Source organism: Bos javanicus, chromosome 23 (assembly GCF_032452875.1).
Source record: "Bos javanicus breed banteng chromosome 23, ARS-OSU_banteng_1.0, whole genome shotgun sequence".
Taxonomy (NCBI): Eukaryota; Metazoa; Chordata; class Mammalia; order Artiodactyla; family Bovidae; genus Bos; species Bos javanicus.
In genome coordinates this window covers 45,640,411-45,667,955 of record NC_083890.1, presented here as the reverse complement: position 1 = coordinate 45,667,955, position 27,545 = coordinate 45,640,411, and the positions used below count along the sequence as shown (strand labels likewise).

At 42.8% G+C, this 27,545-nt stretch overlaps 1 protein-coding gene and 1 non-coding gene across 2 annotated transcripts in view; one reads left to right on the top strand and one right to left on the bottom strand.

The window, feature by feature from the left end:
* SYCP2L (synaptonemal complex protein 2 like) overlaps positions 1-27,545 on the top strand; it is a 65,561-nt gene that overhangs the window by 32,530 nt on the left and 5,486 nt on the right. Inside the window, exons 19-32 of the mRNA XM_061397757.1 lie at positions 95-192; positions 1,271-1,328; positions 1,428-1,509; positions 6,649-6,697; positions 7,718-7,868; positions 8,646-8,695; positions 11,388-11,517; positions 12,591-12,664; positions 12,818-12,887; positions 20,725-20,826; positions 23,074-23,180; positions 24,217-24,308; positions 24,512-24,611; positions 24,717-24,775. Of these exons, the coding sequence (XP_061253741.1) occupies positions 95-192; positions 1,271-1,328; positions 1,428-1,509; positions 6,649-6,697; positions 7,718-7,868; positions 8,646-8,695; positions 11,388-11,517; positions 12,591-12,664; positions 12,818-12,887; positions 20,725-20,826; positions 23,074-23,180; positions 24,217-24,308; positions 24,512-24,611; positions 24,717-24,775 (1,222 nt within the window). The remainder of the gene's footprint in view (positions 1-94; positions 193-1,270; positions 1,329-1,427; positions 1,510-6,648; positions 6,698-7,717; positions 7,869-8,645; positions 8,696-11,387; positions 11,518-12,590; positions 12,665-12,817; positions 12,888-20,724; positions 20,827-23,073; positions 23,181-24,216; positions 24,309-24,511; positions 24,612-24,716; positions 24,776-27,545) is intronic.
* TRNAR-GCG (transfer RNA arginine (anticodon GCG)) lies at positions 1,663-1,735 on the bottom strand. The gene has a single exon. It is a non-coding gene; the product is annotated as a tRNA-Arg (tRNA).

Genomic DNA, 27,545 nt, shown 5'->3' with positions numbered 1-27,545 from the left:
GCAGTGTGGATCCCATGATGAGCATTTGCAGGGTGTATGCAGCATTTTGTATGGTTATTACCATTTTTTATTGCTCTTTTCTTCATGCGTACAGACCAAGAAAAGGACTCTACCAAGCCGGCAGAGTTAACCAGGGCTGAAGATGACCACCACCTGATAACTCTCCCCTTAAATAACCAGTCTGAGCCTGCTGTAAGTACAAGGACCTGAGGGCAGGATTCTGAACCGTGTCCACTGGGGTGCTGGCAGGTGGAAGCTGACTCTCCCGGCTGGTTCTCCAGTTTCTCCTGCCCAGGCATGGCTTTTTTTGATGATCCCCTCCTCTAAATTAGGTTCATCAGTTGTACTTATTTTTCCTTGCCTTTCCCTCAACTTGGGTTTCCAGTGGAACGTGTGACTTGGCTGGCTTTGCCTCATTCCCTCATTTGGGATTTGGAGACTGAGCTTGTGAGAAGCAGCATCATTTCTGGAATCAGACCTGGCATTTAGTTACTGACTGTGGGAACTTGAGGAAATGACATAACATCCCTGGGACTGAGGCTTCTCATCTATAGAACAAAGCTGGTTTGGGCTTCCTGGTGGCTCAGTGATAAAGAATCCACCTGCCAATGCAGGAGACGCAGGTTCAATTATTGGACCTGGAAGATCCCCTGGAGAAGGAAATGGCAACCCACTCTGGTATTCTCGCCTGGAGAATCCCATGGACAGAGGAGCCTGGCAGGCTGCAGTCCATGGGGTTGTAAAGAGTTGGATATGACTTAAGTGACTAGAGAAAACAAGCAATACCTGCTTTATAGTGTGGCCCTCTTGGGACTAAAAACAGAATATATGTAAAGCACCTAACACAAGGCTTGGCATGTATTGATGTTCAGTCCATTTTCTTATGTTTGATCACATGGACAGACTGTAGAGAAGTGTGATGATAGTGTCATATTTTTTAAACAAATATACACCAAAGATTATTTCTACAGATAGACTGTCTTTTGGGGAACTTGAACAGTTATGATGCTGTTGACATTTTTGTAAGTCTTCCTTTGATGTCTCCCTTAGTGACTATGAGACACTCTTGATTATCTTGGATGTGGTAAACCTTCTCCTGTGGGTGGGTATCTTTTTTTTTTTTAATAGCCAATAGTCACTTGGAACCAAATTTAATGAAGAAAGAGCCTGATATCTTAGTATTCAAATGCTTTTCTTTGGAGGTATAGAATGATTCCAAAAAGTCTCAAAGGCACCCTAATTAAGCAGATGTTTATGCATTTTCCTGCAGCAAACAAATACAGCTGATAATTCACCCAAAAAGTCAAAACTGGATGATACACAAAAAGGTCAGATTTTTTTTTTTCTATCGTAGGACTTGAATGGTATATTTCAATGTATACTTCAGATGCTTAACAATTTTTGTTTTCCATTTTTATGCTTGGAAGTTACTTCAGAACATGAGTATTCTGTAGATTTACAAGAATCATCAGCAACAATTCAGTTTGCTACTTTAAACGATGCGTCCAGGTAAGTGATTTTCAGAAGTCATAAACCACGTGAAGTCTCTCAGTCGTGTCTGACTCTGCAACTCCATTAACTGCAGCCAGCAGGGTCCTCTGTCCATGGAATTTTCCAGGCAGAAATATTGGAGTGGGTTGCCATTTCCTTCTTCAGGGTATCTTCCCAACCCAGGGATCGAACTCTGGGCCTCCTGCATCGCAGGCAGATGCTTTACCATCTGAGCCACCAGGGAAGCCCATAAACCACGTAGATTGTTGTTAATGTGACTCGTTAATTGCAATTTGACCATTTGGGTTTTCCCCTTTCCTGCATCTGGCCTTGCCCCACACAAGGAGAGAGCGTTGTGTGCAGTTTACTGTGAATAATTTCAGCAGGGCTGGAGTGTTCTCTTGTCCTGTGGGTCTCTACCCCTTTCAAGGATCACAGCCTTATCGTGGCCCAGGGCCTGCATAACTCAATGAAGCTATGAGCCATGCTGTACAGGGCCCCCCAAGACGGATGGGTCGTGGTGGAGAGTTCTGACAAAGCATGATCCACTGGGGGAGGAAACTGTAGCCCCAGTGTTATCTTTGGTGACGTAGTTTTCCCTAGCAGAACACTGGATACTCCGAGACAGAAAATGAGTATCACTTGGCAATAATTTATTTGCCACTTTTCTCTGTAGGCCTCTGAAGAATGGACCATGCATGTGGTTTTTTTTTTTTTTTTACAGCTTTGTTGAGATATAATTGAAATAACATGTACCTATGTAAAGTATACAATTTGAGTTTTGACATTTGTCTGCACCCGGGAGCCATCACCACAATCAAGATAAGGACCATGTCCATCATTTCCAAGAATTTCTTCCTGCCCCTTGGAAATCCCTCCCTCTTTCTCCATGCCCACCCCCACCCTTGGCAATCAGTGATCTGCTTTGTCACTATAGATGAGTTTGTAGTTTTAAAAATCTTACTTAAGTGGAATCAAACTGGATGCACTCTTTTTTTTTTTTTTCTTTCCTAGCATCTTTTATTCATTGTAATTATTGGGATTGGCCGAGAAGTTTGGTTTTCTCATCACTTATAGAAAAATCTGAACAAACTTTTTGGCCAACCTAGTATTTTGAGATTCTTCACGTTGTATCAGCAGTTCATTCCTTTATGTTATGAGTGGTATGGAGAATAGTGGATCTATTGTACGGATATACCACAACTTGTCTGTCTGTTCTCCTGTTGATGGACATTTGAATTTCCAGTATTTTCGTTGTTACAAGTAAAGCCCTTTAGGCTTCATGTATAAGTCTCTGTGTGGAGGTGGAGGTGGTTTAGCTGCTAAGTCACATCCAACTCTTTGCAGCTGCATGGACTGTAGCCCACCAGCCTCCTCTGTCCATGGGATTCTCCAGGCAAGAATACTGGAGTGGTTTTTCATTTCCTGTCCGGGAGATCTTCCTGACCCAGGAATCTTGCATTCCTGGTCCCCAGTCTCCTGCATTGCAGGCAGATTCTTTACCACTGTGCCACCTGGGAAACTCCTCTGTATGGAGATTATGTTTTCTTTTCTCTGGGGTGAATATATAGGAGTGGGATAGCTGGATCATAATTGGTGTATCTTTCACTTCTTAAAACCTGCCAAGATGTTTTCCAGTGTCTTTAGAGCATTCTACATTAGCACCAACAGTCTTTGAGGGTTCTGGTTGCTAGACTTTCTCATTAGTAGGTTCAGTAATATAATTTCACTGATGGATGAACTAAGGAATGAATGAACAGATCCAGTACTGATGTGGGCTGCTTCGTCTTTCTACCAGACACACAGTCCCACAAAGGATCCTCAGTGAGTGATAATTTCCTTTATTTACTTCATTAGTTTTTATATATTGTTATGGCTCCACCTCCCAAACACCATTCTTCTTCTTTGAATTATTAGATATCTTTCTGTGTTGTGTATCTGTGTCAGCATTTATTATTTGGGGGCTTTAAGGGTTTACCATTTATATGTAATTGTAAATTACATGTGTAATTTACATACGTAAATTCCAAGTTGTAAATTACACATGTAATTTACATATGTAAATTCCCAAGTTGTAAATTACGTATGCAGCTCTAGGACCTGCATTTGTGCTCAGTCATGTCCGATTCTTTGCAACCCCATGGACTGTAGCCCGCCAGGCTCCTCTGTCCATGGGATTCTCCAGGCACGAATACTGGTGTGGGTTGCCGTTTCCTGCTCCAGGAGATCTTCCCGATCCAGGGGTCGGACTGGTGTCTCCTACATTGCAGGCGGATGCTTTACCAATGAACAGCTCTATTTCTCCTTTAATAATGTTAGTTTTTACTAACATTTTTACTAATGTTTTTACTAACATTAATAAAGTACTCTTTGTCACGCTGTGAAATCTGTTCCTGCCTGACCTTAAAAAAATGAAAGTTTGAAGCCTACAGCCTGTCAGGCTGTCCAGGAACTAAAAAGGAGTGTTTTTATATCATCGCTGAAGCTAGCCATTTCCTGGTCAGAGGTCTCTTTCAATTAGAAGAGAGCAGAGACCTACACCACCACTCTGCTTCCTTCTCGTCATACTTTCTTGTCCAGGCATCCAGTGTTTCATCATTTCAGATCCGTAGAGTAATCCAGGTTTCTTCCGGCTTTACTTCTTCCTCTCACGCCCGCTGCAGCAGGAGTGGGAGCTGGAGGGCCTATGCAGCCTGGTTTGGAAGTGTGCTGGGCTCAGGCGACCCAGCAGCCTTCTTCTGGGGCTCTGTTCCTCCCAGAAACCTGCTGCCCTTCTCTGTGCCTGTCTGATCCTCCATTCAGCAGTGAGGACTCCCCAGCCCTGCTTGAATCCGAGAATCCTTTGTCTCCTTCTGGGAAGCGTGGAACATTGTTGCTGCTGCTCCGAGAAGTCTAGATTTGTCTTTGGGAAGAGGCTGCTCACTTGTCATCCTGCAGAATATGTCCACATAGAGCAGAGGGTAGGTCTTCGTCTTCCGGAGGGTACTCATTCCCCAAGAACGTCTAGCAAAACCACCAGACTCTGAGCTAAGGTTTCTAGACTGGAGTAATCTGTTCATTGCTGGGTCTCTGTTTCTCTGTCTGTAAACGAGTACCTCAATTAAAAGGGACATTCAGATGCCTTTATGGCAAAGAAATTTTGGGTACTGCTCAGAGCTTTTTAGCTCTTTTGTGTTGAAATAAGTAAAACAGCACGTACAACTGCTTTTACATTCAGACTGAAACCACAGAACGCAATTCAGGGCTCAGAAGAGCACAGGTTTTTCTGTCTCAATGCATAAAGAACTCAATGAGAAGCAGAGTGTCAGGTAAGGAAAGAGTTTATTAGTTCTTGCCTGGAAAATTCCCTGGATAGAGGGCTACAGTCTGTGGGGTCCCAAAGAGTCAGAAACGGCCGAGCATGCTCTTGCTAAAAAGGTGCGAGTTGCAGGCAGGTGAGAGGGCTTTGAGTGCTTCACAGGTTACATTTTTATAATTAAAGGAACAGCAGGGAGAAGACCACCATTTTCCTTATTTTTGAGTTAAGCTTCCATCATCGACTCCTCCTCCATGTCAGGCTGGGAAGTTTTCTTGTCTCTACATGGTCAAACTGGGACCATCATGGCACTATTCAAATCAGCAGAAGAATGGTTATGTATGCTAGACTATGGTAAAGCATGTCAGGTATCAGTATAATGGGGCTTCCCAGGTGACTCAGTCAGTAAAGAATCTGCCTGCCAATGCAGGAGACATGGGTTCGATCCCTGGGTCGGGAAGATCCCCGTGGAAAAGGAGATGGCAACCCATTCCAGTATTCTCACCTGGAGAATTCCATGGACGGAGGAGCCTGGCAGCTACAGTCCACGGGGTCGCCAGAGTTGGACACAACTTAGTGACTAAACAACAGCCATCGGTATGATGAGGGGTTTCCACTTTGGAATGTCACCTTTCCCCTCTATTTTTGTTTTTAATGTATGCAGAGGAGCATGTCCTAGGAATCATTAACCTAGTGACCTCAACCGGCAGGATGCAAACATCATTGACTTGATGTATTTCTGTTGTTAGTTTCATTGTTAAGCAAGCCTGCTTTGCTTCATGATTTTCCATTTGCTTTCTGGGGTGATCATTAACTTACATTGGTCTCCCAAAGTTCCTTCAAGTTCCCCCTCTACCTATAGTCTCCAAGTGGGATTTTAAACTAGCTCTTTGATTATCCTATTCTATCCCTTTTCAGACTACACACACATGCACAATAACATTTAGTATAGGGCTGACTTTTTAAAAAATGGTGATAAAATAGACATCATGTAAAGTTTGCCATCTTCACATTGTGAGTGTATGTTCCGTGGCAGTAAGTGCACTCACATTGTTGTATGTACAGTCGTCACCTCCGCCCATCTCCCGAGCATTTTCCATCTTCCCCGTCTGAAATGCTGTCCCCACTAAACAACTCCCCAATTTAACAAAATTGAAAGATACAAGGGACCTAGAAGGACACACCAAGTGGTAAAGTACTTGTGATTATGAAATCACTTTGTTTTTTTGCTCTTTGTGTTTTTTGGTTTCCTATTATGCATGTGTTAACTTTTAAGACATAAATGTTATTTTAAAAACCTTAAACAAAGATTAGTATACAAAAATCAAATTTCTTTCTGTATGCTAGCAAATAGATAATAGCAAACCATGTTATCTGAGAAGGGGTTAATATCCAAAAAATATAAGGAATGCCTACATTCAATAGCCAAAAAAAAAAAAATCATCTGATTAAAAAAGGAGGGGAAAGGCTTTCAACAGACATTTCTGCAAAGGAGATAGACAAATGGTCAAGACGTGTGTGAGAAGATGCTTGACGTCACTGATCACCAGAAAGGCTTTCGTAGCGCCCAGCCGGGTCTAAGACACAACCGGGTAGGAAGCGCTGCTGCCTTGCCCTTTTTGTCCTGCATCCTCGTCTTTATGTGCCTCACGGAGATGGGCTCAACATAGGTTTTGTTTTAAATAGCGAATTGTTGGCAGGCAGAAGATGTATGGAAATGGATGGCAAGACAAGAAGTTTGTCACAGAATAGGGCACTTTTGGTGCGCTGGGCTCACAGTATGCAAAGGGCACATGGCAGAAAAAAGAAGGGCGAAGGTGTTGCTGCCACACTTCCGTTAATTCAATATATTTTGCTTTCAGGAAAGATTCTGCTTTCGAGGATAATAGAAAGCAAGAAACACGGATGTCGGTAATGGGATCACTTTGATTGTTTTGGGCAGTCCTTCTCATTTTAGTTATTTGCATACCATCTTCAAACTTTGCCTTGGCTCTGCGTCTTTATGTTTCTCAGTTAAATTTATCTTAAGGTCTTTTTAAAAGGAAGTATTTCACTTTCAAGTGGAAAACCAGCATTAATTCTAATAACTAGTTGGTAAAGCCCCCAAGTAAGTACAAGGAGAAGAGCAAAGTTATATCGAATTGTGATACTTTTCCTTGTATTCGGCTTTGAGCCAAACGTCTGTCCTTGTTTTGTCAAAAAAGACACATGTATACTTAAGGCTGATTGATGTTGTTGTATGGCAGAAACCAACACCATATTGTAAAGCAGTTATCCTCCAAATTAAAAGTAAATTTAACAGAAGATTATGAAGTAAAAGAGAAGTGTTAAAGACTTTCTAGCAGCTGAGATTTCCTCTGAATAGAATCAGAAGTGTTAATGAATTGAAAAGAAATGTTTTGTTCTAAGTCAGTGATGTTGCTCTGTTCCTACATGTCCGCTTCCATCTCTCTGCTGCTCTTCTTTTGGGAAGCAGAGTGCTTTAAGTCTATCATCAGTGCACTAAAAAAGAAATCTGTATGTGAACAATAAATGAGATTTTTGTTCCTAAAATTGAGATCATGGATTCCAAACAAGCAAAGTTCCTTCTGGCTTTCTTTTAGCTGTGGTTCTCAGTCCTATGGGCTAGCATTTTGAAGTTGGTGATAGCACGTAATCAGGTGCATCAGCTTTTGGAAAGTTACCTACCATCTCTACAATTATGATTAGAGGGGATTTTGTTATCTTTTGCAACAGCAGCTGTCTAAGGATATAATCATCTTCTTTTTCTCCCTTCTCTGTACTTCTGTGCTCTTTTATTGTGTAAGACAGCCCAGTCTTCTCAAGGAGTTACTTCTCTTTTGCCTAACTTCATAGTCATGTGTTTAATTGTACATAAATGCTACTGGCATCCTTTCAGCAGCTCTCATGTATCACCTGTGTTTGTAAAAGTTTGATTATAGGAAACACCTTTTCTCGGAGAGTAATCAAGATTCAAGTAGTAGCGGCAGTGAGCTGTCTTGGGCCGGTAACCGAAAAAGGAAATCCTTGAAGTCGTATCCTAGTAGGAAAAAGACAAGAACCGGAAGAAGCAGCCTAAGAAGTAAGTCTGGTATGTGTTTTCTTTCCAGTCACTTTTCAAGTGAATCAGTAGGTGTTCCTTTTGCGGGATGTGATGGGAAAGGGTATCAACAAGATGTATGATCACGTGATCCTGCTACCGTTAACACGGGAAAGGGAAAATGTTCGTATGTGAAACAGTACTAAAGAATATGGAATTGACCAATAATTGTGAAATATGAACTACAGATAAATGGAGTAAAGAGTTCAGATAAGAGGAGTTTGATGTAAGCTGACCTAAGCTGAAATCTTCAGAAAAAGCTTCAAGGAAGGCTAGGTGGGACCTCAGCTAATCCTTGGGAAAAGAATAGGATTTGAAGAAGTATGGAGAAGAGGAAGTATTCTGGTTAGGTAAAGCTAGAAGAACATGGGCCGGTCCCTGGGCAAGATGGCAGCTCAAAGGAGAAGAGGGTGGGAGAGGACGAGATGGTAGGGTGGCATCACCGACTCAATGGACACGACTTTGAGGAAACTCCGAGAGATAGTGAAGGACAGGGAAGCCTAGCGTGCTACAGTCCGTGGGGTCGCAAAGAGTCGGACACGACTTGGCGACTGAACAACAACAGCAAGAACATGGGAAGAGCGTTCAGAAACAGTATCTGGAGCAAAGAATTCCCGCTGGCCAGAGAAGAACAAAGCTTAATAATTAGAGAGTTAGACATTTCAGCAAGCTGTGGGAAGTGGGGATTGCTTCTAGAGAGTATTTTGTGTTTCTCGTAAGTAAACGTATCCACTGGGCTCTCCTTTCCTTTCCTTCTAGTCTTGCCTCTTTTTCCTCCCAGTAGTGGCAGTGACCTTGAGAAAGATCAAGTGAGTAAATTTTTTCTGTGCTGCATGTGCCCTTTATGGGATAAGTTTGAAACAAGTTGATCTGTTTAGGTTTGAACTACCTTTATTTAAAAAAAAAACTCCTTTCTGGAAGAGAAAAATAACAAACCAGTGGTTTACTAGTATGTAAACCACTTTCAGTAGAAACTTCAAGGAGTTCCACACATTTAGTATGAATCTTGGGCAAAGATTTAGTATCTTTTTTTTTTTTTTGGTTGAAAATTTATTGAAAGATGTTTATTACGAAGAATGCTTGAAATCTGGGCTATTCTGATTTCCTACAAATATGTGCTCTTTTGAATTTGTATTTTAAACTTCTTGATTTAATTTTTCTCTTAGTTTTCAGTTTGTGGACATGTTATTCACATAGATTTTAATTATTTAAATCTTTATGTTGCCAGAGGTTGAAATACCTTCAGGCTTACATAAATATTGAATAAACCCTGAAGGTTTCTTAAATCCCTTCAGTTATACTTGTTTTATAGGAAAGCAGTTAAGAACATGGACATGAGTGTCCTCCAGACCAATTCCAAGATTAATTTACCATGTTTTTAGCGGAATTACCTCTCTTAGCAGTTGGCTTTTGTCCTTGTATGTGTGTATATGATTATATTTTATATAATATATCATGTATATAAATATATATCATATACTATATGTGTATGATTATATATCACATTATATACCATATATAAAACATATACATATATACACATAATATATAATCTTGTATATATGTAACACATATTTTATGTGTGTGTGTATATGCAGACACAAAAACACACACACTGTAGAATTAGTGCAAAGTGTTCAAGAATTTTCTAGTTTCACTTTTCACTTTCACTGCTGCTGCTGCTAAGTTGCTTCCGTCGTGTCCGACTCTGTGCGACCCCATAGACGGCAGCCCACCAGGCTCCCCCATCCCTGGGATTCTCCAGGCAAGAACACTGGAGTGGGTTGCCATATAACATATAATCATGTATATATGAAATATATTTTATATATGATATATAATGTGATATATAATCACATGTATATAATATGTATATTATATATAATTTGTACATATATATAGAATACATACACTTCTGTATAAATATATATATTTTATATGTATGTGCATATACACATGAAAACACAGACACACTAAAGAATATAGTGTGAAGTGTTTAAGGATTTTCTACAGCAGTGCTGGGATTCTGAGGACATCAACAGCACCCTGCTCACCTGTACGAAAATATAATGTGTTTAGTGCCCTAATGGGATCTGGCCGTGGCGCCAGTGGTAAAGAACCCGCCTGCCAATGCAGGAGCCGTGAGTTTGACCCCTGGATTGGGAAGATCCCCTGGAGAAGGAAATGGCGACCCACTCCAGTATTCTTGCCTGGGAAATCCCATGGACAGAGGAGCCTGGAGGGCTGCAGTCCCTGGGGTCACATAGAGTCGGACACGACCGTAGCGACTTGGCACAGCACAGCGCTCTAATCATAGCTTGTTACTGCCCTCCCCCTACCAGCCTTCTTCCATCTGCCCAGGGGTCTCTTATGTTCTGCAATGACAGGGAGTGTTTATAGCTCAAACTATAAGCCAGAGCAAGTACCTAAATATTTGTTGAGTAGTTCAACCTGAGATAAGGAGTTATCGGTTAGAAATAGACCACAGAAGGGCTTCCCTGGTGGTGCAGTGCTTAAGACTTGGCTCCAGGGCAACGCGTGCAGGTCTGATCCCTGGTTGAGGAGCTAGGATCCCATATGTTTCTGAGCCAAAAAACCAAAACATAAAACAGAAGCAATATGTAACAAATTCAATAAAGACTTAAAAAAATAGTCCACATCAAAAAATCTTAAAAAAAAAAAAAAAAAGAAATAGGCACAAAGAACAGTTTTTAACAATATACAGCTTTAAAAAAATTAGGTACCAAAAACCTCCAAGCTTTAAGAATCCACAGATTTAAGATATGCTGCTGCCAGGAAGTCTGTGGTGATTCTCAGCGAGGGCATTGCTGTCTTTATAGAGACATTGGTAGCTGACACTGACGTCTCTGTGCTGGAGTTTAAGAAAAGAACTTAAAGCAGGGGTTGGCAAACCTTTTCTGTGGAGGGTCAAGCAGTATGGGGCGGGTGGTTTCTATGCAACTGTTCAACTCTGCCATTGTAGCATGCAGGCAACCACACGTGCAATACCCAAGTGCACGGATGTGTTGTGTTCCAATTAAACTTTATTTACGAAAACTTCATTCCCATTGAGCTGTAGAGCTGTAGTTTGTTGACTCCTGGCTTAGAGCAGTGGTTCTCAGACTTTGGTGATCATCAGAATGACCAGAATGGTCACCAGAAATGCAGATCGCTGCGTCCTGTCCCCAGAGTTTTGATTGAGTGTGTTGTCAGTGGGGCTTAAGAATTTGCATTTCCATCAGGTTCTCAGGTGCTGCTGAGGCTGTGGTCCCGGACTACACTTTGAGAACTTAGAGTCAGCTTTGAGTTAGTTTATTGATTCATGACCTAATGTGCTTCTGGCCCTGGGATCTTATGGTCTTACTGTTTCTTTTTTCAAATGGATCATGTCCAATTCTTAAACATTTTTAAAAAGGATATTGGAAGTGTCTTGGAATGTTTTGATAACTTGCTTTGAGTGATTGTGACTGTTAGCACTTTGTAAAAAGTACTATGTTTTAGGTTAAAATTCTAACACCCTTACGGAAAGATTCCTCCAGGCAAAATAATGTCACACCTCCCAAAATTTCTGGAACTGAATTTCAAAGTAGTTCTGCCTTTTTAACTCCTGAAGATTCTGCCCAGAAAACAGGTATGTGATTTTCTGTTGATTTATATAGAAAAAAATATATTTTGGAAATGGTAGTTTAAAAAAGCAAAATATGTTTCTCTTGATATCTGTTGAAGAAAGTGTGAAGGTATGATTGATTAATCTTCTCTTTCTTGTCCTGATTAACAAAAGACAGAGGACTTTGTGTTTTAATTCCATTTAACATTTGAGATCACCTTGTGTGTAAGAATTGCTGGTGTTCATCTGCTTTTAAAATAGCAATAAATGCAAATGGTGGTTGATTGCAGGGTTTGGTAAACTTTTTCTGTAGAGGAACAGGTAGTATTTATTTTTTGCTTTTCTGGCCCCTAGAGTTTCTGTTGCAACTATTCAACTCTGTGTTCATAGTCCCAAATCAGTCGCAGACAAGATGTAAACTAATGGCTGTATCTGTGTTTCCATAAAACTTTATTTATAAAACCAAGTGACAGATGGGATTTGACCTGAGGGGCCAGGGTGTGCTAACCCTTGACTTATAAGGTTTATCTCAGCCCCCACTGTATTTTATTGAAACAATTCACATCTTTTAAATTGGTGAGAGTCAGGATATTGTTTCTTCACATTTATCATTCTACAACTTAGCACATTGGCAGGCACTTAGCAGGCACGAGTGCCAGCCTCTTAATTTGGCTGCCACTGGAAGAAAAGAAGTGGGGAAAGAAAAATAGCAGAGAGGGAAACACAGCATTAGAGAGTGAGGGGAACAAAGGAACAGATCTGAGAGAGGCAAGAGAGCTACTGCAGTGAGGTGATAGAGCTCTCGCCATGTATTTGGGGCCACATGGGCAGCCACAAAAGATGCTGGCCTAGTGGAGGCAACTGGCTATTCATTTTATCCGCAAACTTGTAAACCTTGTACCCATGTATACTTTGAAAGATACAAAATGTTTTTTGGTTTGAGTTTTTTTCTTTTTTTTTTTTTTTAATAACTGTATCCCTTACAGGGGGCAGGGTATGTTGAAATTTAATTTATAGATTGATAGTGAAATGTCATTTCCTCATTTGCTTCTTAGCATGTTTATTCTCTTATAACTATTTATTCTTCCAATACTCAGAACTTCACAGCCCCAGCCCGCTGAGCGATCTCTCTTCGCTGGAGCACTCAGATGTTGAAGAAAATGAATCGAAGGTACTATTTAATTGTTGGTTATTTATCTGTTTTCCAGAATTGATATTATACTTAATGTACTGGCTTATTCCTTCTTGAGGGATGATGTAATACCGCGTATTGCTTATTTTGACATAAATGCATGTATTTCTGACCACCTCTTTTTTTTTTAAGACTGTGGCCCCAGAGTCATTGATGAAAAGTACTACTTTCAAACATAAACTGCAGAACGTGGAGGACAGAGGTGAGAGAATTCTAAACTTTTTTATTTTGCAGAATTAAGCAAAATTAATCTGATTTTGGCTGACAGGGCTGTTATTCAAACTGAGGCAGATATAATCACTATACAGAGCAACAGTTGCCAGACCTTGGAGAGGGCAGTGCCGTCTGCTGCCCTGCCCCGAGTGGTAAGCCGGCACAGGAGGAGCAGGGGTTTCTCTCGCGAAACAGGAAGGTCTGTGTCAGGAAGCGCGTGGCCTGGGATCCGGGTCCCGTCACCCAGCCCGCCTCCTCTCTGCCCGCCGGGGTGGTACTGAAATCCCGCTCTATTGTAGCATTGCTGCTTTCTCCCTTCCAGTCTGTTCACGTTTGCGTAACATGGGTGCCGCGATACTGGGTGCACGTATATTTACAGTGTGTTACCTTCTTTTTATGAATTGATCCATTTGTCATTGTGTAATGGCCCTCTTTTCTCGTTACATTTTTAAACCTAAAGTCCATTTTTCTGATAATCTATAGTAGATACATAAAAGATAAAAGGAAATCAAAACATACCGCTATAGAAAATGGACCGCAAAAGCAAACAGCAAGAAAGGGACTACAAAAGAGCCAGAAAACGAGTAATACAAAGGCGTTAGTAAGTCCTTAAAAATCAATGACTACTCTAAGTGTAAGTAGATTAAACTGTCCAATCAAACGATGGAGAGTGGCTTCATGGATAAAAATAACAAGACCCAGCTATATGCTGTCTACAGAGACTCAGCTCAGCTTTAAGGATGCACAAAGGCTCTAAGTAAAAGAATGGAAAAGGGTATTCTATGCAAGTGGACAGGGCTCCCCTGGTAGCTCAGTTGGTAAAGCATCCACCTGCAATGCAGGAGAGCCAGGTTCGATCCCTGGGCGGGGAAGATCCCCTGAAGAAGGAAATGGCAACTCACTCCAGTATACTTGCCTGGAGAATCCCATGGACAGAGGAGCCTGGTGGGCTACAGGGGGTCACAAAGAGTTACACACAACTTAGGAACTGAACCATGAGGAATTGTTTTCCACTGCTTTTGAAATTCTGTGGGTGTGTGTGATTTTAGACAGTTTTATTATAGTGTGTCTTATAGAAGATCTTTGTGAGGGAATCTTTTGGGAGTTTATGAGCTTCCTGAACTGGGATGTCCAAATTTCTCCCCAGATTTTGGAAGTTCTCAGCCATTGTTATTTTCTTAAATTTTATTTATTGTTTTTGGCTGTACCTGGGTCTTCGCTGCTGCCTGGGCTTTTCCGTACTTGCGGTGAGCAGGGGTTACTCTCTGTTGCAGCACATCGGCTTCTTACTGTGGTGGCTTCTCTTGCTGTGATGCACAGGCTTTCATGGTTGCTGCACGTGGGCTAATACTTGTGGTCCCCAGGCTCTAGAGCACAGGCTCAATAGTTGTAGCGCATGGGCTTGGTTGCTGTGCGGCATGTAGAATCTTCCCAGACCAGGGATCGAACCCATGTCTCCTGCATTGGCAGGCAGACTCTTTACCAACTGAGCCACCCGAGAAGCCTGCCATTATTTTCTTAAGTAGCTTTCTGCTCCTTTTCCCTTTTTTCTCCTTCTGGGGCTCCAGAAAAGTATCGATTGTTTCCTTTTTTAAAAAATTGGGTTATCATTGACAGGTAGCATGTTAATTTCAAGTGCACGACATAATCATTTGCTATTCATGCATGTTGTAAAATGATCGCAATGAATGTTGTTAACATCTGTCCCCACAGATAGTGAGTCTTTTTCTTGTGATGAGAACCTTTAAGGTCTACTTTCTCAGAAACTTTCAAATAAAGTCTTAACTGTAGTCACCGCGCTGCCTGTATATTTCATTCCCAGGACTTGACTTGTTTTGTCACCGGAAGTTTGTACCTTTGAGTGCTCCTATAGCTAACCGAGCTTCCTTAGAGCAGCTGTTTTGCATTCTTTTTTAGGCAAATTGCAGAGCTCCTTTTTTTTTTTTTTTTGTGGAGGTCAGTCGCTGTATTTTTTTTTTTTTTTAAGTTGCACAGTCACATCTGACTCTTTGTGACCCCATGGACTATACACGCCATGGAATTCTCCAGGCCAGCATACTGTATAATTGTTGTGTTTTTTGGACGGGTCGCGTTTCCTTGAGTTTCATGTTCCTTGAAGTTTTGTGTTGCTGTCTTCATATTTAGTCTATACTGATTGGCTTCAAGAGAGAAATGCGTTTTGTCTCCTAGGGATCCTGAAGCCTTCCCAGGCCTTTTCTAGGGATGTTCCTGCTCCACGCTTTTCTTTCTCCAGGGAACCTCTGCAGACTGCGTTTTCTCTGCAACCTGCACAGCCAGGCCGGGTGCTGGCAGCCTCCGGTCGCTTCCCCTGGGGCTGGGGGGTGCTCATGCTCAGTGCTTCCTGCTGAATAGGCCTGGCGTCTTATGAATGCTCACAGTCAGTGAGCTTTGTTGTTGCTTAATCGCTCAGTTGTGTCTGACTCTTTGCGACCCCGTGGACTGTAGCCCACCAGGCTCCTCTGTCCTGTGGGATTTCCCAGGCAGGAATCCTGGCGTGCTCTTGGGAGTGTGCAAAACGAGCCAGCCCCAGGGTGGGCTTGTGCGTGGGCGAGCCGTCCAGATTGTGTGTGGTGTCTGTGGACCAGCTGCAGGGTTATCCCGTAGGTCATGCGTGCCCAGCAGCTCTTGAGAAAGCCTCCTTATGGGGTCCCTGAAGGCCTCCTTATGGGGCACCTGAGGCAGGTAGCAGGATCTGCGTCCCTTCGATGCTCCCTGAGAACCCTGGATGCTGTTCTCCAAGCCCCTCCTCACCCCAGGCCATGTAGTGTACCTCAGGATTCTGGCTGGAGCAAGAAAGAAATTGTCTTCTTCGCCTGGGGTAACTGAGCACTCACCCAGATGCTCTCGCCTTCCCCCGAGGGAGAAAGCTTGCAAGCTCAGAGGGTTTCTCTCGGTGCTGAGCTGGGCTGCCCTGAGCACGCGCTGATGTGGCTCAAGTGATGGTCCTTGTTATCCTCTTGGATGCGTCCAGTTGGATATTTTTCCTTGTCCAACAATGTGTCAGGTCTTCACACTGGATGCTCAGACTTCCACAAAGCCCCTTTGTCAGGTGATTTTCAAAAAACGGTGTCCTTTGGGGAAGTTCAGTTCAGTCGCTCAGTCGTGTCCGACTCCTTGCGACCCCGTGAATCGCAGCACGCCAGGCCTCCCTGTCCATCACCAACTCCCGGAGTTCACTCAAACTCATGTCCATCAAGTCGGTGATGCCATCCAGCCATCTCATCCTCTGTCGTCCCCTTCTCCTCCTGCCCCCAATCCCTCCCAGCATCAGAGTCTTTTCCAATGAGTCAACTCTTCTCATGAGGTAGCCAAAGTACTGGAGTTTCAGCTTTAGCATTAGTCCTTCCAAAGAAATCCCAGGGCTGATCTCCTTCAGAATGGACTGGTTGGATCTCCTTGCAGTCCAAGGGACTCTCAAGAGTCTTCTCCAACACCACAGTTCAAAAGCATCAATTCTTCGGCACTCAGCTTTCTTCACAGTCCAACTCTCACATCCATACATGACCACTGGATAAACCATAGCCTTGACTAGATGGACCTTTGTTGGCAAAGTAATGTCTCTGCTTTTCAATATGCTATCTAGGTTGGTCATAACTTTCCTTCCAAGGAGTAAGCGTCTTTTAATTTCATGGCTGCAGTCACCATCTGCAGTGATTTTGGAGCCCAAAAAATGAAGTCTGACACTGTTTCCACTGTTTCCCCATCTATTGCCATGAAGTGATGGGACCAGATGCCATGATCTTCATTTTCTGAATGTTGAGCCTTAAGCCAACTTTTTCACTCTCCTCTTTCACTTTCATCAAGAGGCTTTTTAGTTCCTCTTCATTTTCTGCCATAAGGGTGGTGTTAATCTGCATATCTGAGGTTATTGATATTTCTCCCGGCAGTCTTGATTCCAGCTTGTGCTTCCTCCAGCCCAGCGTTTCTCATGATGTATTCTGCATATAAGTTAAATAAGCAGGGTGACAATATACAGCCTTGACGTACTCCTTTTCCTATTTGGAACCAGTCTGTTGTTCCATGTCCAGTTCTAACTATTGCTTCCTGACCTGCATATAGGTTTCTCAAGAGGCAGGTCAGGTGGTCTGGTATTCCCATCTCTTTCAGAATTGTCCACAGTTTCTTGTGATCCACACAGTCAAAGGCTTTGGCATAGTTAATAAAGCAGACATAGATGTTTTTCTGGAACTCCCTTGCTTTTTCCATGATCCAGCGGATGTTGGCAATTTGATCTCTGGTTCCTCTGCCTTTTCTAAATCCAGCTTGAACATCTGGAAGTTCACGGTTCACATATTGCTGAAGCCTTGCTTGGAGAATTTTGAGCATTACTTTACTAGCATGTGAGATGAGTGCAATTGTGAGGTAATTTGAGCATTCTTTGGCATTGCCTTTCTTTGGGATTGGAATGAAAACTGATCTTTTCCAGTCCTGTGGCCACTGCTGACTTTTCCAAATTTGCTGGCATATTGAGTGCAGCACCTTCACAGCATCATCTTTCAGGATTTGAAATAGCTCAACTGGAATTCCATCACCTCAACTAGCTTTGTTCGTAGTGATGCACTACTTGACTTCACATTCCAGGATGTCTGGCTCTAGGTGAGTGATCACCATCATGATTATCTGGGTCGTGAAGCTCTTTTTTGTACAGTTCTTCTGTGTATTCCTGCTACCTCTTCTTAATTTCTTCTGCTTCTGTTAGGTCCATACCATTTCTGTCCTTTATCGAGCCCATCTTTGCATGAAATGTTCCCTTGGTATCTCCTGTTTGGCTCTTTTGCTCATGGGCTGTTGTTTTAATGTTTTCTCTGAAATTTTGGATGTGCTGGGCTCCCAGAGCTGTGAGCAGACAGGATGACTGATTACTCATGATTTTGCATTTTGCCCTCATCGTGTACCTTCTTTGAAAGGGGCTTCCCAGGTGGCTCAGTAGTGAAGAAACTGCCTGTAATGCAGGAGACCCGAGTTTGATCTCTGAGTCAGGAAGATCCCCTGGAGAAGCAAATAGCAACCCACTCCAGTATTCTTACCTGGAAAATCCCATGGATGGAGGAGCCTGACAGGCTACAGTCCTTGAGGTCGCAAAGAGTCACACGTGACTTAATGACTAAACAGCAACAACACCACTTAGAAAGAAGAATAAGAAAGTTAGAAAGAAGAATAAGAAAGTTAGAAAGAAGAATAAGAAACTTAGAAAGAAGAATAAGAAACTTAGAAGAATACGAAACTTAGAAAGAAGAATAAGAAACTTAGAAAGAAGAATAAGAAACTTAGAAAGTGAATAAGAAACTTAGAACATGCTGTCGTGTAGTGACGAACCTCTGCAGGATTCTGTGTTTGAATAATTATCCATACATACTCAGAAATCAGTATTTATTATTAGTTGGTTTGTGTGCATGCTCTCAGTCGTGTCTGACTCTTTGCGACCCCATGAACTGTAGCCCACCAGGTTCCTCTGTCCATGGGATTCTCCAGGCAAGAACACTGCAGTGGGTTGTCATGCCCTCCTCCAGGGGATCTTCCCAACCCAGAAATCAAACCTGCAGCTCTTGAGTCTCCTGCATTGGCAATCGAAATGCATTAGTCCAGAAAAAATATTTTTCAGTGGTCTCCATCAGGCTGATAAATTCAACAGTAAAGATTGTCTTTAACTTTCAGATTCTTAGCATAGTACACATTGGTAGAATAAACAGAGGAATTGGCATTAGGAAAGTACCTCCACAGGAAGGGTATTTCGATAAAAAAAAGACTTTTCTTGTAGTGAAGGCTCTTGACCTTTATCATTTATAGCCACACGGTGTCACTTCAGAGTAAGATTTTCTTTTAATGCCTCAACTTGGGAGAACTTGGGTATTCATGCACTAAAAACTGTTTTCATCGGAAATATGAGAGAGTAAATGCAATATGGACACCAGATTATTCACTACATACAACCTGTGCCTAAAATAAGTTCAGAAGCTCCTCAGATTGCAAAAGCCCTCAGCTTTCACAGCGATGAAGACACCTGTGTCCGAAAGCAAGTGGACACTCCTTTAGCAGCCACCAAGAGAACCAGCATTCATTCGAGATCACCTTAGTTTCGGCCACGGTGTGTTTACTGACTGTGTTCGTTTTTTAAGTGCTGCATGTACATAGTTTTAGCCCCTTTATGAGAATGTCCAAAGGTCCTGGTTCAAAGAGGCATGCAGTTGCCATGGAAACAAAGCTGAGTCAGCTGCATCACTTAGGACCTGCATGCTTTAAGGAGTGCGCTGGTTTCCCTAGAGGAACTTGTTCTCTCTGGAGAGCCGCTCCTCTATTTCAGGTAAAGTAATTTACAGGATTGCCCCTTCCAAAGGGTTTTCTGTGCCAGATTATTTCCATGTCGCTGAAGTGGGCCCTCTGGGATGATCCCCATATAGTAGGTTCACAAATTCCAAGCAGCTTGTTCAGGGAACCATCACATTGTTTATACAGGGTTCCTGGATTCCTCTCTCCATTGGAGGTAGCTATTATATTGTCTATGCCAGTAGATGCTTTGTTTTTCCACAGGTGGGGCATGAACATTCAAGGCCATGCTTTGAGCTATTGCTACAAATGTCGGGGGGGCGGGGGGGAAACCAGAAGAGGCAAAAGAGGCAGAAAGGAGAGAAATGTAAAGAAACATAGTAGTTGTTCATGGGTGCCTAACTGGGGCTAGCTAGAATTCTTTCTAAGTGGTTTCTTTGGGTCTTGACCGGGGTGTAGGCACCATGTGAGGTTTAAGCCTGAGTGCCATTTGTTTAGAGGCTGGAAGAGGACTGGGCTGTGTCTGGATTCTTCCCTGGATTTAAAAAATCATTTAGCCTTGAAACAGTGCAGTGCAGTTTAGTTCAGTCGCTCAGTTCTGTCCGACTCTTTGCGACCCCATGAATCACAGCATACCAGGCCTCCCTGTCCATCACCAACTCCCGGAGTTCACTCAAACTCATGTCCATTGAGTTGGTGATGCCATCCAACCATCTCATCCTCTGTCGTCCCCTTCTCCTCCTGCCCCTAATCCCTCCCAGCATGAGAGTCTTTTCCAGACTCCCTAGCAAATACCCATCTGACTCGATAGACATGCGTTTGAGCAAGCTCTGGGAGCTGATGATGGACAGGGAAGCCTGGTGTGCTGTAATTCATGGGGTCGCAGAGAGTCAGACCCGACTGAGCGACTGAACTGAACTGATACTTTTCAAATAAAGGAACACACCTGAATCTTAGAGCAGTGAAAAGAGATAGTTGCACCTCTCCAGGTTGAGAGTATTGCTTATGCTTTTCACTTTTTAAAAAAAAAAGAGAAGCTGGTTGTGAGCTCTTTCAGGTTCCGAGTGAGAATGTGATCACTCACACTGGTGAGGCCCTCCTTCGTGAGACAGCCCTCAGTCCGGTGCTGAGGCTCCACGTCACCAGCAGGTGGTGCCCTCCTTGAGCTGATCCGATCAGCTTCCAAGGGCCAGGCGGCCTGGAAACCTTGCTACCTTGCCCCTTTAGCCGGGAGCCCTGGTTGATGCCAACCATTACTGCTTTCCATTTGAGCCAGCCCGTATCCTGGAAAGGAGAGTGCTCCTGCATGTCACTGAGCTCATCGAAGGATGCTCGGGTCCTCTTTCAGGCAACAGCACACCTCGTGCTTTGAGATGTGCCCTTAGTCAACGTGCCAAATGATAAGCAATTTGTAACAAGGCAGGAACGTTTCACTTGCCACTCATCATGGCTAGATATTCACTGGCGAAAAGAGAGCAAGATAAATCTGGGAACAAGGAGACGTGTGTGTGTGATTATCAGTGTGTTCCGCTTGCCTTCAGACAGAGCTGACCGTCACGGTGCTAAGTGGAAACAGCCATGGCTGGAAGACGGTGGTGAACCAGGGGCCCTTTCCTCGGTGGCAGAAGAAGCTGAGTTGGCAGGTAACGCCGGGCACCCAGATGTTTCAGATGTGTGAGCACTTAGAGTCCCAATGTGAACTACAAGGCAGCTAGAGTTTTAAGATCATAGTGGCTGCAGGAGCCAAAAAACGAAGTGCTTTGTCTTCAGACATAAGTAAATCGTTGCACAAACTGTAGATAAGAGCAAGCACTGTCTCCTCCTGGCATTTTGATTTCTGCCTCTTAAGTCTTTGTGGCAATTTCCAGGCCCCAAGTGTTCTTAAACTTACAGGTATCTGCTTTAGTATAGCCAAATGTTTGTGTTAGATATATCCACTCCACAGATGAAGGAGAATGATCTGAAATGTCTGCGTACATGGGGTTGGCCTTCTGGATGAGCAACACGCCTATCCTTTGAGACCAAAGGCTCTAAGAAGGCAAATTTGGAGGCCCCCAGGTACTCGAAGTGGGTGGTGAGAGCCGGGCAGCCCTGCATTCTGATCCTGGAGCTGTCAGTGTGAGCTCGCACCAGTTGTGTGATCTGTGTGAAAAGTGACATGAATAGTACCTGCTTCACTTGGATTTTCTGAGAATTAAATGAGTTGGTCCACACAGTGCCAGACCCTTCATGAGCCCTTGTAAAGCCTCTTGGTACCCAGAAGCTGTTAAACGCCAGTCCCTAGAATGTCTTACCCATTACGTTATCCTAGAGATCTCTAACAACACCTCAGCCTGCTTCTTAGACATACTCTGATTTAAGGTGCAGTCAGTTGCTCTGGTTTTAGAAAAGGCAGAGGAACCAGAGATCAAATTGCCAGCATCTGCTGGATCATGGAAAAAGCAAGAGAGTTCCAGAAAAACATCTATTTCTGCTTTATTGACTATGCCGAAGCCTTTGACTGTGTGGATCACAATAAACTGTGGACAATTCTGAAAGAGATGGGAATACCAGACCACCTGACTTGCCTCTTGAGAAACCTATATGCAGGTCAGGAAGCAAGAGTTAGAACTGGACATGGAACAACAGACTGGTTCCAAATAGGAAAAGGAGTACGTCAAGGCTGTATATTGTCATCCTGCTTATTTAACTTATATGCAGAATACATCATGAGAAATGCTGGACTGGAAGAAACACAAGCTGGAATCAAGACTGCCGGGAGAAATATCAATAACCTCAGATATGCAGATGACACCACCCTTATGGCAGAAAGTGAAGAGGAACTAAAAAGCCTCTTGATGAAAGTGAAAGAGGAGAGTGAAAAAGTTGGCTTAAGGCTCAACATTCAGAAAATGAAGATCATGGCATCCGGTCCCATCACTTCATGGGAAATAGATGGGGAAACAGTGGAAACAGTGTCAGACTTTATTTTTCTGGGCTCCAAAATCACTGCAAATGGTGACTGCAGCCATGAAATTAAAAGACACTTACTCCTTGGAAGGAAAGTTATGACCAACCTAGATAGCAAATTCAAAAGCAGAGACATTACTTTGCCAACAAAGGTCCGTCTAGTCAAGGCTATGGTTTTTCCAGTGGTCATGTATGGATGTGAGAGTTGGACTGTGAAGAAGGCTGAGTGCCAAAGAATTGATGCTTTTGAACTGTGGTGTTGGAGAAGACTCTTGAGAGTCCCTTGAACTGCAAGGAGATCCAACCAGTCCATTCTGAAGGAGATCGGCCCTGGGATTTCTTTGGAGGGAATGATGCTAAAGCTGAAACTCCAGTACTTTGGCCACCTCATGGGAAGAGCTGACTCATTGGAAAAGACTCTGATGCTGGGAGGGATTGGGGGCAAGAGGAGAAGGGGACGACAGAGGATGAGATGGCTGGATGGCATCACTGACTCGATGGACGTGAGTCTGAGTGAACTCCAGGAGTTGGTGATGGACAGGGAGGCCTGGCGTGCTGTGATTCATGGGGTCGCAAAGAGTCGGACACGACTGAGTGACTGATCTGATCTGATCTGATCAGTTGCTCTGATTCAAGGTGCTGGGAAAGTTTGTTGAAATGAGCCCTTGCCAGACAGTGAGTTTTGGTGGGAAGCTGCATGAAGCATCAGCTGAGGACTCTTGGCTCAAGCTGGTCTGGTCAGTCACGGTTGGAGTCAGTCTTGCTGCAGCCGTGGACTTCTGTGGGTCACGAAGTCCGTGACCCACAGAAGCCAGCGGGTCTTCTCTGGGTCATGCCTGAGTTTCTAAAGGACTTCCCATGCTCTGGGCAGCAGGCAGGCTGAGCATACCTACTTTGAGCCCTTTGTTAGTTTTACTTAATGTTCTATTCTTCTTGTGCAGAAGGCATTTCAACTTCATCCTTAAACGTTCTGCCAGAGAACTTAAAAGGTTCTGTGATGATCACTGCTTTTGAAAACTTCACTAGAGAACTGAAAAGAAACTATGAGGTAATGGTCCAGTAAAAATGAAAAGCTAGCTTGTTATGCATTTGAAGTAACAGGTTCACATTCATTAACACCACTGTGGTCCTTCCTGTGTGAAGGTGTGCCTGAGTCTCTGGGGAGGTACATTGTTCTAGCTGTGGTTGCTGAATTTAATGTCTTTGTGAACTGTGGTTTGTATTTATAAGACAGCTATTCTGGGGACTTCCCTGGTGGTCAGTGGGTAAGAATCAGAGCTTCCGCTGCAGTGGGTGTGGGTTCGATCCCTGGTTGGGGAACTAATATCCCACATGCTGCACAGTGTGGCTCTCCGCCAAAAACCCAAAAACAAAACCCCAGCTTAAACCACGGCAGCTATTCCATGTCCATTTGCTCTCATGGGACCAGATGGACCTGTATGGAAAGGCTTTGGTTTTTGTTGATTGCAGTCTCAGAAAACTGGACAAGCGGGAAGCATTGATTTGGTCACAGCGATAGACAAGGAAGGGAGGACCAGGGGACTGTGGGGATGAGAGAGGCGTCTGGGACGGAGACGCAGGTGGACTGGGTGTGGGTGGTCAGCTGACTAGGGCAAATCTTCGAGACGCCACACGTGCAGGATGTCACAGAACCTTGTCTGCAAGAGGACTTTGAAACCATTTGTGTCCTGTCCATTTCCCTACTGTTTATAAATCCCTAAGGAATTATTTGTTAGCACATTTGAGAAAAGTACTTACGATCTCACCCTAACGTATATTCATTGAACTAACTTGAAAGATCTCCAGTCTTATTTTCTGCAATACTAATGTAAGCTGGTTTATAATGGAAATTTGTTTGTGATACTCAATATGTGTATCCGTGGCATGAATACACGTTTTCCTATTTTAGCTTATTGTCCTTTATTGATATCAAACCTGAAGTAATATATGAAATGCACAGTGCTTTAGTGATGTTTGCTGTGAATATTATGTGCGGGCAACATCTTTTTAATATGAAGACTACATCCAATTTATGTAGTTCTGTTTAACCCGGATGTGCTCATTTTGTTGTTGTTATGGTTTAGATTAGGTACAGAAGGAGCCCACTTTATTCAAAAAATGCAAAGGAAGTACCAGATTGCCTGATAGAACTTTTAAACCAGATACATCATCGCAGGTAAGTGTTGGGTTTCAACGCAAGTTTATGGAATTGTGATTCCTCAAAAGAACATTTCCAAGGGGAAAGAAGAGAAAGGAGATGTATATTCTTAAGACGAGAAACATCTAGAGAAAAATATGGAGTATCTTTGCAATAAGATTAGAGATGTCTTTGTCACATCCAGCGGTCTGGTGAAATTTGTTGCTCTTGTTTTTTCTCAGACTGAATAAACTGGAACAGTTTCACAGTTTTGTTCTTCAAGAGCTGAGCAATCTTGACAAGGATTTCGAGGTTCTTCAACGCCTTGAGGACGATGTTCTGGTAAGTTGTTTTTGTTTGGAACATTCTCTGTGACTTAAGAGGATGTGTTCTGGTGTAGAAAAACTGTCAACCACTTCAACCAACCCACCTCTTGTTCAATTTTAGGAATTTTGGGGGAAGCAGTCAGCTGACCTGAAATCATTCTGTGAACTGCAGCTGCAGAGGTATTTTGTTTGTTTTTTAACAAGGATCTTTCCTAGAAGTATCTTCGTTGAAGTAGGAGGTATTTAGCTAAAGCATGAGTGGTTGATGTTAGTAAAACCTTACTTAGGTAGCTAATTAGCTGCATCTTTTCTAGCCAGCTGCTTCTGTGGGACTCCCTGGGCATAGAGTATGGCTTACAATACCCATCAAGACATATACATTTTGAAAAGCATAAAAAGGATCATGAAAACTTCATTTTTTTTTTTTTTTGGATACACATTGTTTTTTTTTAAGCAAGATTTTAAAAAATTAAAACAGATTTTGAGAAAAATATCGAGGTTCCTGAGTGAACAGTTCATTTTCAGTTAAACTGAACTGTGTACTTGATAGAGTACATTCTACACACCTTATATATGTAGTATATGTAGACATTTTTTTTTTTTTCAATTTTATTTACGTGGTTTATTTTTGGCTGCGCTGGGTCTTTGTTGCTGCACCAAAGTCTCTCTAGTTGCGGTGAGGGAAGGCTGCTCTTTGTTGCAGGGCACAGGCTTCTCATTGCAGCGGCTTTCTCGTTGCAGAGCAGGGCTCTAGGCGTGCGGGCTTCCGTAGTTGTCGAGTGTAGGCTCAGGAGTTGCGGTGCACGGACTCAGGTGCCCCCGAGGTATGTGGGAATCTTCCCGGACCAGGGATCGAACCTGCGTCCCCTGCATTGGCAGGCGGATTCTTAACCACTGGACCACCAGGAGAGTTCAGTTTTAAACATGTATGTATACATTTTAAAACAACATGTGGGTTTATCTCGTTGGGTGTTCCTCTCACTGTGGTTAGCCCATGTCCATTCTGAGGCTGCTGCTTCTGTCCATTTGGAATCGTTTCCTCTTTCTAGAGGGGAGGAAGTGGGCAAATGGATAGTGAAGTCCTTTACTCTGGTGCTTGTGCCCTGGGGGAATTCTAGTGTTTTTTTTCTTTCTTGAATCAAAAGGGATCCCTATATAAATTTACAGTAGCTAAAGCCTTCTCTATCACATAAGAATCAGCTTTTGTCACAGAAATCTGTCATGTGGTTTCAAAAAGGATATTATTCTGATCATATCAGGTATTTCAAACCAGAACAAAAACTGTCAGCGTTTGAATTAGCCATCCTACTGTTTTCTCAGTTAATACAAGAAATAACATTGACAGTGTAGCCTCTAGATTTCCAAAGTTCTTCCAAACACACATCCCACTCCGTGCACTGTTCATTACGCATGATGATAGTGGATAGCCATTTCAGATCTCTTCACTAAATGCCCATGGTTGTTAAGAATGGTTCTCAAGCTGGTTGGAATTAAGATCTCTTAACACTTTTAAAATTTATTGAGGATCCCCAGAAAGCTTTGGCCTTGTCAGCTGTCTGTGAATATGTTCCATGTTAAAAATTGAGACTGAGTTTTTTTTAAATTTTAAAATAGTATATTTATTGTCATGTAGGAAATATTCTGAGACAGTTTTTGAAATGTGTTCCTTTAAAAAGAACAGTAATTGTTGATGTATGGCAGAAACCAGCACAATATGGTAAAGCAATTTTCCTTCGATTAAAAATAAGTAGATTTAAAAAATTAAAAGAACAGTAATAAATGTTTACCTATTGATATAAATAACAGATTTTTATGAAAAATAACCAGACTTTTCAAAACAAGAACTATGAGAAGATTAGTGTTTTGTGCTTTTGCAGATCTCTAATGTCTGCCTTAATCAGTTCAGTCGCTCAGTCATATCCGACTCTTTGCGACCCCATAGACTGCAGCACACCAGGCTTCCCTGTGCATCACCAACCCTCAGAGTTTACTCAAACTCATGTCCATCAACTCGGTGATGCCATCCAACCATCTCATCCTCTGTTCAGTCTTTCCCAGCATCAGGGCCTTTTCCAGTGAGTCAGTTCTTCGCATCAGGTGGCCAAAGTATTGGAGCTTGGGCTTCAGTATCAGTCCTTCCAATGAACACCCAGGACTGATCTCCTTTAGGATGGACTGGTTGGATCTCCTTGCAGTCCAAGGGACTCTCAAGAGTCTTCTCCAACACCACAGTTCAAAAGCATCAATTCTTTGGTGCTCAGCTTTCTTTATAGTCCAACTTTCACATCCATACATGACTACTGGAAAAACCATAGCTTTGACTAGATGGACCTTTGTTGGCAAAGTAATGTCTCTGCTTTTTAATATGCTGTCTAGGTTGGTCATAGCTTTTCTTCCAAGGAGCAAGCATCTTTTAATTTCATAACTGCAGTCACCATCTGCAGTGATTTTGGAGCCCAAGAAAATAATGTCACTATTTCCATTGTTTCCCCATCTATTTGCCATGAGGTGATGGGACCAGATGCCATGATCTTAGTTTTCTGAATGTTGAGTTTTAAGCCAGCTTTTTCACTCTCCTCTTTTGCTTTCATCAAGAGGCTCTTTAGTTCTTCTTCACTTTCTGCCATAAGGGTGGTGTTATCTGCATATCTGAGGTTATTGATATTTCTCCCGGCAGTCTTGATTCCAGCTTGTGCTTCCTCAGCTCAGCATTTCTCATGATGTACTCTGCATAGAAGTTAAATAAGCAGGGTGACAATATACAGCCTTGACGTACTCCTTTTCCTATTTGGAACCAGTCTGTTGTTCCATGTCCAGTTCTAACTGTTGCTTCTTGATCTCTGTACAAGTTTCTCAGGAGGCAAGTCAGGTGGTCTGGTTTTCTCATCTCTTTAAGAATTTTCCACAATTTGTTGTGATCCACACAGTCTGCCTTAATAAGGGCCTCTAT